The 12,909-nt window shown below is 37.9% G+C and overlaps 1 protein-coding gene across 1 annotated transcript in view; it reads right to left on the minus strand.

Moving 5' to 3' along the window:
* GLG1 (golgi glycoprotein 1) overlaps positions 1 to 12,909 on the minus strand; it is a 127,706-nt gene that overhangs the window by 34,056 nt on the left and 80,741 nt on the right. Inside the window, 5 exon segments of the mRNA NM_001244140.1 lie at positions 580 to 763; positions 1,701 to 1,772; positions 2,813 to 3,016; positions 7,932 to 8,147; positions 12,273 to 12,359. Coding sequence (NP_001231069.1) covers positions 580 to 763; positions 1,701 to 1,772; positions 2,813 to 3,016; positions 7,932 to 8,147; positions 12,273 to 12,359 — 763 coding nt within the window.

The raw sequence follows: 12,909 nt of genomic DNA on the forward strand, positions 1-12,909 counted from the left end.
AGATAATCCTTCCTTTCTTTTCTGTTTAATTTCTTGATAAACACTGTTAGACTAATAGTAGTACTTATCACTTATCATATGCTAAGTGCTATGTCAAATAACCTCGTTCAGTCCTCCTAAGAACTCCTCAACACAGGTAATGTATTTTTGTTTTATAGATAGAAAAATGAGATTTAGAGAGATTACGAAACATAAACAATGGTCACCCAGCCAGTTAGTTTGCTGAAAGAGTCATAATTTGAAGTCATGAAGTCTCTGACCCAAAGCTAATGTGCTAAATCATTATACTTCCCTGACTCTCCTAAAACTGCTGTGCCACAAGCATTTTAAAAATTAAAATTTGAATTTGAGAAATAAACCTTAAAAAAAAAGAAAAAGCTGGGACATAAAGAAAAACAGAATTTAAGGCCATTAAGAGGAAAGGCCTTCAACAAGACTGAGGGCCTCCAAGCCCTCAGCCTAGGGTTCTGCTTCCCTAGAAAGACTCTTGAGTCACAGGGACAGGTGTACTCAAAAGAGCTAACATAGGAGCAAAGATCCAAAAAGGAGTGGAAAACATAAAAAGAAATGAACTCTCACCTCTATGCACAGCTGACTCCAGACACATCAGAAGGTAGGAAAGCCTGGCTTCCCGGGACCGGGGAAGGTTTTCCACGTTGCACCGGTATTTCTTCAAGTCACTCTTACAGGATTTGGCCAGTGAATAACTGACTTTATAATCCTGGGCAATCAGCTTCTGGCGGGTTGTTAGTGCTTCTCGACACTGAGGAGAGAGTGCAGCAGGAGAGCTGTGAGACTGCTCACATGGTCCAGCCGCTCACATGTCCCTCTAAGACAAGCAGAGGCTCATGGCCAGGCACAATAAGCAACTGCAGTCATTAGCAAAATGTCTGTGTTTAAGTTTGGTTAAAATTGAGCACAAGTGTGCTGAAACAGAGTGGCAAGAAGAAGCGATATATGAGTGGGCAACTCTGGAATTCTATGGTGAGCTGCTGACTGTTGCAGCAATAGCAACTGTCCAAACACATAAATATTTGGTAGATACTCATACATCAACTTGACAATGTATTCTTTTCCTCTTCAACAAATGTCCCTAAAGTAAATTTCACCAGAATGAAAGTGGCAACGGACACAACACTCTGGAAGTTCCACTCTGTACTTTTTAAACATAATTATTCAATAGGAAATGATATAAGGAACTGAAATAAAAAATAGTTCTTCAGCTGCACAGCAAAGTAAATAACAAGACAGCAAGGCCCAAAATAATTACTTTTAAAAATCATAAGAGTCTCTTGCATGCATTGAGGGACAGAGGACTAACAGTAATGAGAATGTTTAATGAGACAGCTGCTGAAAAATTCAATTGCTAATTACCTATGAAGCACATTGGTTTGGTTAGTTGAAACTTCTTGAGTGCATAGGGATGGGTTCAGTGTAACTTTGATTAAAATTCTTTGATTTTACTCCCCAAATTGATTCCCCATTGACTTCCCTAAGTCCAGATATCACGAGGAGCTTCACTTTTTTCGTTTAAATGTAATATGCTTTGGTTTCCTACTAAAGGCCCCGTATTTTATTTCTGAAAGGTTAAGCTGTATCAGTATTTTATATTTTGGTATGAGTTTATATTGTGTGAGAGGATTTAAGAAAGCTTTTAGGAAAATGAATAAAATGCTGATCTGTTTCAAAGAAATACTTACTTTTTCACTCATGGACTCTTCAAATTTATGGTTAAAGAGGCACTTATATACTCTGCCTTCACCAGCTTGTGTCTGTAAGATGGAATACAACACCATCACCATCACCATCACCACTAGCTAAGTAGTTATGCTGGGCATAATCCATAATCTTATATAGGACTTTCTATTAAATTATTATAATGCTGACTATCTTTGAACACATGACTCAGCCATTTACAAAATTTAGCAGCCTCTGAAAGAAAACAATGATTGCAGTAAATATGGAAAAAAAAATTCCCATGGCGTTTGGCTCCTGTCACGTGTTCCCAGATGTACTGTTAATTAGTGAACCAAGAGAAGGGTCAATGAGTCTCCCTTCTTATAACTTAATGTTGCTGCTGCTGCTGCTGCTAAGTCGCTTCAGTCGTGTCCGACGCTGTGCGACCCCATAGACGGTAGCCCACCAGGCTCCGCCGTCCCTGGGATTCTCCAGGCAAGAACACTGGAGTGGGTTGCCATTTCCTTCTCCAATCTAGAGTCAGTAAAACTCTGGCAGTGGCTCTGTTCAGTGGTTCTGATATATTAATTCACAACAGCAGACAGAGTGGGAACATACACAAGACACTCTCAGTCCTTTGTGGTAAAGGTGGAGATTGTTTCTGACTACAGGGTTAGAAAGTTGTTCTATAGAGTATGCAGGGAGTAACCAAGGACTTGGTTTTAAAAGTTAGCTGTCTGCTATTTCCTTCATCTTAGCCCAAACTACCTCAACATAAATATGTAATATGGCCAAGTTTTAGCCATGGGATATACATGAATGGGATTCCCTGGTAAGACAGGATTCCTATATGTAAATTAGACTCCCAAGAACTGAATTGAGAAGTGAGATAAAGTAGAAAGAACATCGCAATGGAGACTGAAACCAAGTGTTCCCTAGATATTACGTCCGGCCTGAGCAGCCAGTACCCAGATAACTTCCTGTTTTCCTGGGACCTACTCCACCTTCCATTTCAGTGGCTTTTCTACATGTGACAGTGTTGGTTTAATTTTGGAATCAAGTATCCAAAAAAAAAAAAAAAAAAACCAACTAGGAAGAAAGAAACCAAAGAAGAACAGTTTCTGAGCTGACTCACATTTTCGCAAAAACGTTCCCGATCATCTCGGCAGGCAAAATACAAATGCCGGTCCAAGTGAAAGTCGTCAGAGGACAGCTCTGCCACCCGGAGAATGGCTTTCTTGCAGAGTTCAGAGACTTGAATCTTAGGGTCTCGTTCTTCCGCTTCCTTCACCAGGCCTTTCTCCAAGCATGATACCACCTCGCCCTGTGAATGTGCATCCTAAAATAGCAAGGACACAACCATTTTAAAACTCTCACCAACATGAGCTTCAAAATAAACATCATTTAGTTAAACACAAAACAACAACAAAAACCCTCAACACAGAAGTTTACCAATGTTCCACTGAGACACAGGGTGGGGTCCAATCTCACTGTGGAAGTTACATCAGATGCCCTTGATAATCTTTGGTAAGAATGTTAATACTTGAGAGCTATCAACAGAAATACAGATCCTGGGAAATTTAAGTCCATTCAGTCTGCACTAGAAACAGAAACCTGACTTTTAGAGTTTAAAATGTCAGAATGTCTTTCTTTTTTTGTGACTGCACCACACAACGTGTGGGATCTTAGTTCCCCAGAGACTGAACCCACAGCCCCTGCAGTGGGAGCCCGGGGTCCGCCACCAGACCACCTGGGGAGTCACAAAAGGTCGATGCCTTAGAGAGTCTCTGTTCACTCACCTCCAAGAGCTACGTGTTTCTCAAATAACAGTGCTTCAGTCACGTTTAAAAAATAAGACAAACCACGGAATTTAATGAGGAAATATGCTAGAGAGACCCTCTTTCTCTATTTTCTACTGTCCACAAAGACCCCCACTTTTAGAGTAATGTTCACTTTGATGTTTTACATTTATCTTAATGTGATTAACAAGATTACCACCAAGTATACAAACTGCTTTTGAGAGCTTTCCTAAAACCGTCCAATTATCTTTAAGTGTACATTGCATCAACCCCATAGCAACCACAACATGAAAAATTTTCCCTAAACATTTTCAGAGTTCTAATCTTCTATACTCAGAAGATATGCCTCAAAAACTTGAGAGGTATATCTATAAATACAGCAAACCAAAGCAACAGAAAATAGAGTGCCATCATTTACTGACACACATACACACACAGGCACATAAAATCTCGTTATAGTAAAATACCACATTCATGAGGTCATCTGTATGTAAGACTCCTAAAATTAGGTAGGGAAACACTTATTTTACTAAAATTTCAATTCAACAAAAAACCATGTATTTTCCCATTTTGCTGTAATAGGGTTTGTTCCATAGCACATTAATCTCCAAGTACTTTCTAGAAAATGTTCATGCTCTCTCCTAATACACTTGTGAAAGAGAATAAGAGCTGTGATACCTAGAGTGCAGCTGAGTAAACAGAGTTGCAGAGCATCAGGCACCCAGCTAACAGGCCACCATTGTTTTTTATGGACCTTGGAGTTCCATGAAACTCCTACAATTTGTATGTGGGTTATGTGTATTTTTCCGGAGGAGAGTTTGTAGCTTTCATTAAATTTCAAAAGGTTTTTTAATCCAAAAAAGATCAGGAAGCACATTACACGGGCATATTCTCGTGCTTCCTATTTTCTGTCTGTAGCTCAAACTGTCACTAGCTTGAAGATTCCATCCAATGCTTAGAAATCTGAGATGATCAAAAAGTATTATTAGGGAGTAATTCTGAAGGGAGAAGAGAAACTCTGATGAACAACTGAAAAAAAGATAAGGAGAGGGAGGAAAGTGGACACAAACCCCAGAAATTCAGGCTTAAAACAAACCTGTGATAAAGATTTGGAAACATATCAATCACTTATTATTTACAGTTTACAAGAGATTATGATACACACGATTTTATGGTATAAAATCATGTCTCATACCAAAGTCAAGTAGCTCATAAAACACCTTACTGAGATGGTCACTAGCAATTAGGTCATAATCGCACAAGAGACTGAAAATAACAGCACATTTGTCAACTCTCCATTTAGACTTACTTAGCCTTTAGTTCTGGCTTCACAGGGTCAAGAAACGATTTCCCTGCAAAGGATCTAAATGTTTCTCTGTATACTTAGGGTTCACAATTGTTTAAACATAGCAGCGTCACGGTGTGAGACCCTTTAAGGAATGTGAAATGTAATTTTAATTACAGCAATTATAGCACCACATATTGGCATTAGGCCAAAACATCACCTCCATCCATTAGATGATCTCTTTTATTATTATCGTAACTTTAGATAATTTTTTCAAATAAAAGATTTTTCAGGAATTCTTCTCAGTTCCCCAGAGTCTCTCAGCTTTCCAGGTCAGCCAGTTTGAGTTACAAAACTCAAATGTATGCAAATATTTGATAGAGAAGACTGTAGGGTTATTATGGAATACAAATGAAAGCAAGGGGCTGTACACCAGCATATAATATACAAGAAATGAAGTTACTTGGGCTTAGATTTTAAAAAGGTAACTTCTTAATATGCAAGCTTGACATATGCATAACAAATAATCCTATAAATGGAGTTACAGTGAATTTTTAAAATTCTACTGTGGTGAGACAGATGTTAGTCTTAAAACTAGTTAGTATACAGTGTCCATGTAAGTGCTCAGCAGTTCAGCAGGTAATATTTTTTCTTCCATATATCTTGTGCTTTAAAAAAATATATGTTTTTGAAAGACCAGAGAATGACAACACAAATCAGAAAAACGGGCAAGAACTGAGTTTTCATCTCTGCTATTAATTATTCACCATTTCAACATCTGTGATGTTTTTTGTGATCTACCTCTCTAGACAGAGACAAAAATCTGAACTATTCACAGTAGTTGGTTTTAAAGGAGAGAATGATGGAATGATACAACTACTGAGGGAAAAGTACAGAAGTAGTAATAAGGAGGCACATGGCCACAATTAAGCTCCTGTATTGGATGTCACATTCTGCTTTCTCTTCAGATGATATGAATTATTTACATTTACTTTCAAAGATCTGCTTTTTCTTTTTAAAAATAATTATTAAAAAATATTTTAGAAAATTCCAAGTTTTATTAAATATATAGCTTTTATTTTTAAATTTTGCATATTCTAATATTTTGAAAAAAATCATTATAGTTTTCAAATCATGACATTTAAATGTTCATACAAGAGGCAGGGTACTAACAGATTAACCATGACCCCTCTTCTCTGATTTTTGGAGGTCAGTTGAAAGCCAGTCACAGAGGAGACTGCAAGCTTCAGGGCAACAAATTTAAAATGATGAGTGTGTTCTCTTCTGTGGTCAGAAGCTGATTTATTAATTTTCAGAATAATTTTCATATCTAAATAACTTGACTTCAGAGAAGTCAACTATATTTAGAAAAGGCAAGGGAGGGCTGAAGACAGACTGCTATCATTTTTAAACTTGGCTGCAGCATTAGCATGAGGGGCCTGGTGAGCTACATACAGAGTCACAAAGAGTCAGATATAACTGAGCGTGCACACACGCATGCGCACATACACACATGCAGAAAAGAACATGCTTTTTCAGAAGTGCATCTAGGGTGCTACGGTGAGGGCCTGGTATAAAGAGAAATTCACCTAACTAGCAGGTACAACAGAAGATGAAAATTACAAAATGTGCTTTTGGATGCCCCATATAACATTTTTTATTTTAACAAAGCTGAAAAATCAACACTCACTGTCACATCTTTGGGCTCTGGCACTACTATTTTCTGCCACTGTTCAAGTCAATACAGATTTAGTAACTCATACACAAAACCTGCCAAAAGCACGTTTTATCTGGACAATCCAGATTGCTATTGGGAAGCCAATGAGCAACTATCTTGGTGGGCAATGGGGAAGAACTACTACAGGAAGAGGTGGATTATAACGGTCAGTTCTACAGCATGGACCACTGACCACAAATATGACAATGTGCCATCACTGATTCCTGAAAAGTGTGTCTGGAACACTTATGTGAAGATTTTTAAGAGTGAGATGGAATTGGATATTAATCCTTGGCACTATAAAGTCAGTCACAGGAGCTTCTGAATTATCAGAGTGACTTAAGTGCTTTTGTGCCATTTCTAAAATGTGTTGGCAAAGTCAAGAATCAGTCTTCTTTATTAAAACTGGCCTCTCATGAGCTGCCTGGAAGCTGTATGCCAGTCCACAGAGCTCTCAAGATCGACTCAGGTGCCCTGGGAAAGGGCCAGAGCCTTGAGCTGGTATGAAGCAAAGGGTATTTGGTGACAGCCAGACAATGACCAGCCCTCAAAGCTTCATCTGAACTGGTGTGTGCAGTTCCAGAATTCTACCACCACGTCCCAGCCAAGAACGGAAGCCTGCAAGCAGTGCCCTGAACAAACAGAGGGCAAGGAGACAAATGGGTTTTGCTCTCATACTCCCTGAACAGCAGACTGATGAGCAGCGGCAATTAACAGCTGTGGCATCCACAGGTCTCAGCTACCTCTCCCACCGAAACCTACTACTTCTCAGAGTTTTCACTTCTGCTGAGCAAATGGATTAAGCACAAACCTGACTGATCCTCCACTGTGACCTTTTGGACAACAGACCAATAAGAACAAAGAAAGATCAGATATAATTAAGGAGCCAAGAAACTAGGGAGTTATTTTCTTTCCTGTCTTTACTAAAACTAGTTCTGACGCGAAGATAACACATATCCTATTTACAGAGTACCTTTCTTTTGACAAGCTAAAAGTACCCTTCACATATTTTAAAATTTTCTAATATTTAAATATGCTCTCTTTTGTAGTGGTGTGTTTATTAAGTAATTTTTTTAGACAACAGTGAGGTATATGCTAAGAAAGGTTAGAAAACTTGAGTCTCTCCTAATCCAACTACTTTTCCCTTAAGACTACAGAAAGCTTTTCCAGAGGAACATTACAAGTAAGAAATGGTAGCTGGTTTTGCATTTTGAAGGTAATACTAATCTTAGCAGATATGAATTCCTCTACTTCCCCACACAATACTGAAACATTTGGTTACAAACAGATAAAGTGCATCCACAGGCAAACTAGCCTTAGATACTGGGGCTGTCTGGACCTCAACTTTGGAGTCCAATGCCAGCTCTAAATCTTCTCCGTGCCAGTTATACAAAGCTGTTCATTCATCAAATTTGTAAGATCCTTTGGTGAAGCCAGTGAAGTAGAGAGATACCTTTTCTCCAAGGCGAATGCTCCCGCATTTCAGAATGTTGATGTCATTTTTGCAGTCATCCATGAAGCCACAGATGAGCCGGTAATCACTGAAAATGATGGCTGTCATCTTGGTGATGTACTGGTGGCACTGGTACTCGGTGATGTTGCCACGGTGATCCACCAAGCAGGAAACCAGGTACCCTTTTCCAAATGGCTCATCAGCGCACTCTTTGATCTGCTCAAAGGAAAATGGCTGTTTTATGAAAGCATTCTATTCTCTTACCAAACCACCTTTATGAAAGAGAGAATGATACCTTCTTGTTTCTTCTTGAAAGAAAGAAAAGGAAAACACTGAGAAATGCTTTTGTTGTAAAGAAAACAGTGTGTGTGCTATGCTATTAAGACTTTTGCACTTTCTAGGAAATATATTAATGTGTTTTACAAGAAAACACATAAATGTGTAGGTAAAATCCAGGTTTGAAGTAAAACAGCTTTTTTTTTTTTTTTAAATTCAGTTTACTGAGAAAATTTCTTAGCATGTGGGATCTAGCTCCCTGACCAGGGATTGAACCTGGGCCCCCTGCACTGGGAGCTCAGAGTCTTAGCCACTGGACCACCAGGGAAGTCCCTGAAAAGAGTTTTTGACAGCTCTTTTTAAATGATTCTTCTGAGAATTACCATTACCCATGCAAAGAATGCAATGGATAGTGATATGATTAATCTAAGGCATAGGTCTGAAAAACAGGTGCAGAACTAAAGTCCAGTTGCATATCTCATGCCAACATACACAGCAAACTGTTATTGTTAGATAAACCTAATTACTAAAGGGGGGTACTATTTTACCTCTCGACATGACATTGATGTGTTCTGAATTAACTATGGGTTTGGGCATTTTTTTCCCCCCGTAGTGCTAGTTTACTTAGAAAATAGATAAGAGAGAAGGAAAACACATGGAGGATTTAACTTTGTAAAAAGGCAGATTATTTACTTTCCATTTTTAATGTCTGGCAAATAAATTTCAACTTAATGTGTCTCTGCAGTTGTCATCAACGGCAATTTGTAAATAACACTGAAGGCCTAACTAACGGAGATGAGCAGAATTAAAGTAGAAAAGGAAGTGGGCATGTTTCTTAACTGAGTAGACTCCCAGCTTCACCACTGTGGTCTGAAACAGAAACATGTTTAAAAATGATGTCCAGTGCAGTCTGGCAAGAAGTCTAGGAAGGGGAAGGCCACTGCAATTCTAATTTGGGTCGTTTAGACATATGATCCAGTGGGTCAAGCAAAAGTGGCCCCACATGGGTAGTGTCTCCGCAAAGCGCATCCAAAACCACAAGTCCTAAGGAAGGAAATTAGGCTAAAAACGCTGAAGTTCAATCATAAAAAGTGCAATCTACTTACAGGGTTTTAAGGTTGAATCATAAAGCACAGAGGGTTGTTTGGGAAACGCCTACTGCATTTGGAGAAATTAAAAACAAACAAAAATGGCAGTTTTGACAAGAGGAAGGAGCCAAATGTAAGTGTTTATTTTTAATATAAATGAGAAGGGAATGTTTTGTTGGGTTTTTTCTGACCAACAGAGACCATTCTCCATTCTTATACCACATCTGGTGAATATGTACACTTGATAGACAAATCCAATCTCCTTTTCCAGAAGGCACAGGGTGAAGGACACACCACACGCTAATAGTCCTATAAGCCACTGGGTCTCTTCATGCCTAACCCCAGTGTTAAATTCAGAGCAAGTCAAAGACTCAGTTCAAGACAGAAAACTGTGTTTATTTTCAGAGAAGCAAACTTGGGAAATTAAACAGCCTCACACTGGCTTCAAGAGGCAGCAGAGATCTTCAACAGTCAACAAGCTGAAAGCAATTCTTTCAGTTTAACCTTGGGCTCTTTTTTTTGATGACGCCTAAGAAGAGGGCCATAAATGTACTTCCAAGAAAAGGGTTTTTTTGTTTGTGATTTTTTAAAAAAGTAAAACAGAGGTAAGTTTCAAAAGTAAAAGGAGAAATAACTGCTTAAAAATCTCAGTGTTTATAATTCAACTAATGAAAAAAGCCCTGCATGAAAGAAAAAAATAGGACTAGTGGAAGACACCTGGGTTTTTAAAACAATGAAGAGCAAGTATTCAGACAGGCTCTATTAGGCAATCAATGGTTTAAAAATCTGAAGAAAGACTGCTAGACATTTTGAATTGAAGCCTGAATAAGAAATTAAATGTATATTTAACTTCAATCACCTGAGATTTTACTGAAACCCAGAGATGTTGTACCTATCTGTATTTCAGTCCACCACCAATCACAACCAGATGTAGTGTCCGAATTAAAATTTTATGCTTTTTTCCAACCACTGTATTGGAGAGAAGTTTAAAAACAACAACAACAACAACAAAAAACTTCTAAGAATAACAATGAAAAACAGCATTAAATCATCAACATATTTATGAATGGAAGTAAAGTCTGACGTGGCTGGGGAGCAGATTCTTAAGGAACCATTAGAGAAACGCTACAGTCACTCTACTTTTGACATAATGCAAGAGAAAAGCAGGCAATATTTGACTCAATCATGGAGAGTAAATAAAAAGTTCAGTTTGCAGTCTTCAGTATTTTTATGATGTTGTTTTTCTCCTCGGAAGAATAACTCCAAAATTAAAAGAGAAGAGGGAAATGTAGAATAACATGTTTTATTTTTCCTGTTAATTAATTTTTCTGACTGCAATATGATCTCCCTCTATAGAGGGCGAAGTACCCCTGTTACATGAATCTGTTATAAAACCACAACATCCTCCAAAAGATTACAAGAGGGCCATAACGTAACACACACACTACAAGGAAGCCAGTTTTATTTACTTACTGATTTGGCTATGCCTAGGCAGCATGTGGGGTCTTAGTTCCCTGACCAGGGACTGAACCTGTGCCCCCTGCGGTGGAAGCACAGTCTTAACCACCGGACCATCAGGGAAGTCCCAACAGTTTTATTTTATAAATACAGATAGATAAAACCAACAAAGGGTGAAATTATTCTGACGAATCTGCATATTCTCTGAGCTAAATTTCCACATGGCACTCAAACTGGAATGTATAGTCAGTCACATAGCGAGCCAAGGGAGTTTGAGGTATGTAATACTGAATCTAAAAGCTGAATATCAAAGTTTTAAAATAAGCTATTCTATTCTGAAGCCCCAACATATTTGATGAAGGGTCACTGCTTTAAAAGAATAAAGCATATCTGATTCAGTAGTAGAAGGTTTGAGGAAGAAAGCAGGTTCTCTAAGATCCCATAAAGAGCTAAGTAAGGTACATAAGCTGAGGACTTACCTGGTTGGAGTAGGGTGTTCCCTAAGAGCTCAAGAGAAGATGGTCCTAACTTAAGTCATCAATAAGGTAGTAAGGGGACTCCCCTGGTGGTCCAGTGGCTAAGACTCTGGGCTCCCCAGGTTCAATCCCTGATCGGGGAACTACATCCCACATGTCACATCTAAAGATCCCACAACTAAGACACAGAGCAGTCAAATAAATAAACATATTTAAAAAAAAAAGATAGTTTGGGGACAAATCTATATAATGCAAGATCTCTGATTATTAACTTGGAGATAGAAAAGTAGCAATTATTTCCCTTGTGATTCTTTCAGTATGTAGAAATCCCCAACTTCATAGAATTTCTACCACTAATTCTAAAAAAGAAAATAAATTACAATTTTCAATACCACAATTTTCACTAATATCATTTGATATTTACACTGAGCCAAGAGAATAGAAAAAATATCACCAATTAATGTAATATTAATTACATTATATATATATACACACACATATATATATCACCATACATGTAATATTATACACATTTTCAGTAATTTCTGTCTTTATACACAATATCCATTTATAACAATATACATGTAACTTTTTCATAAACCTATCTAATGCTAACTCCTATTATTTGGAGGATATGCCTCTGTGGTTCAACTGGCCCAAGTGCAGAGCCAAAACACTGAGGACTGCTTATGAGCCTCCCGGGAAACTGCCTCGACATGCCTCAGTCACAAGCGGACTGTGCAGCGTGTGAGAGCACTCACTGATGACAGGAGTGACTGTATTCTCCATCTGGGGACAAAAAGAGCCTGATTGCCAACCTGCCTGAATCAACAGTATCCTACTGTGAGTGCAGACTAAGAAAAAGAAGTCTAATTACACACACCCCTGCCTTGGTCTATCTCTGAACCAAGACATACGTGAATGCAAGAGAAGTAGAGTAACTGAATCACTCGTTCCTCCCTCATTGACTGGTCTGGTCAACAGATGTCATTTTTCCTTTCAGGTCATTAAAGATCCACAGAATTCTTTCTTTCACTACCTACCTCTGATATTGTAGACTTGCAAACTTCTCTGGCCACAGATTCAAATTTTGGATCTGTAGTTAGGTTCAGCTTATAATTCCATAACAACTAGGTACAAGAGAAAAGAACACAAAAAACAAACAAACAAAAAACTTAGAATAGCATGAAATTTAGTATTAGTGGTTACTATAAATGATAAAATTCCATTATACAGTCAGATAAGGCATATTTTACACTTCAGTTAATGAACAAAAAGTAAGATTAAAATGTCACTGTATTTATAAATAAAAGGAAAAAATGTGGAAACAAAATAAAGCACTACCATTCAAAACATATATTTTTTTCTATTTTTACTTAAGGACAAATTTCTTTAAGTCAAGAAAAAACTAAAATGAAAATTCCTGATAAGAGTTTTTCCAAGAAAATATAAATAGGTGTACATGCAAAATTCTTCTTAAATCAAAAAGTCTAACACAGAAACTCAAAACTGAAGGCTACGTTGCAGATTTCACAACCAACAGTGCTTTTCACATGCTTTTTATGAAGGAATGTCGTCCAGAGTCTAATTTCCAAGTGTATCTTTCTTTATTCCTCTAAAACCCTCAACTTGACACGTACATGATAAGGTCTGTTTTACACAACTGTTTCAATGCTTCAA

Source organism: Bos taurus, chromosome 18 (genome assembly GCF_002263795.3).
Source record: "Bos taurus isolate L1 Dominette 01449 registration number 42190680 breed Hereford chromosome 18, ARS-UCD2.0, whole genome shotgun sequence".
Classification (NCBI taxonomy): Eukaryota; Metazoa; Chordata; class Mammalia; order Artiodactyla; family Bovidae; genus Bos; species Bos taurus.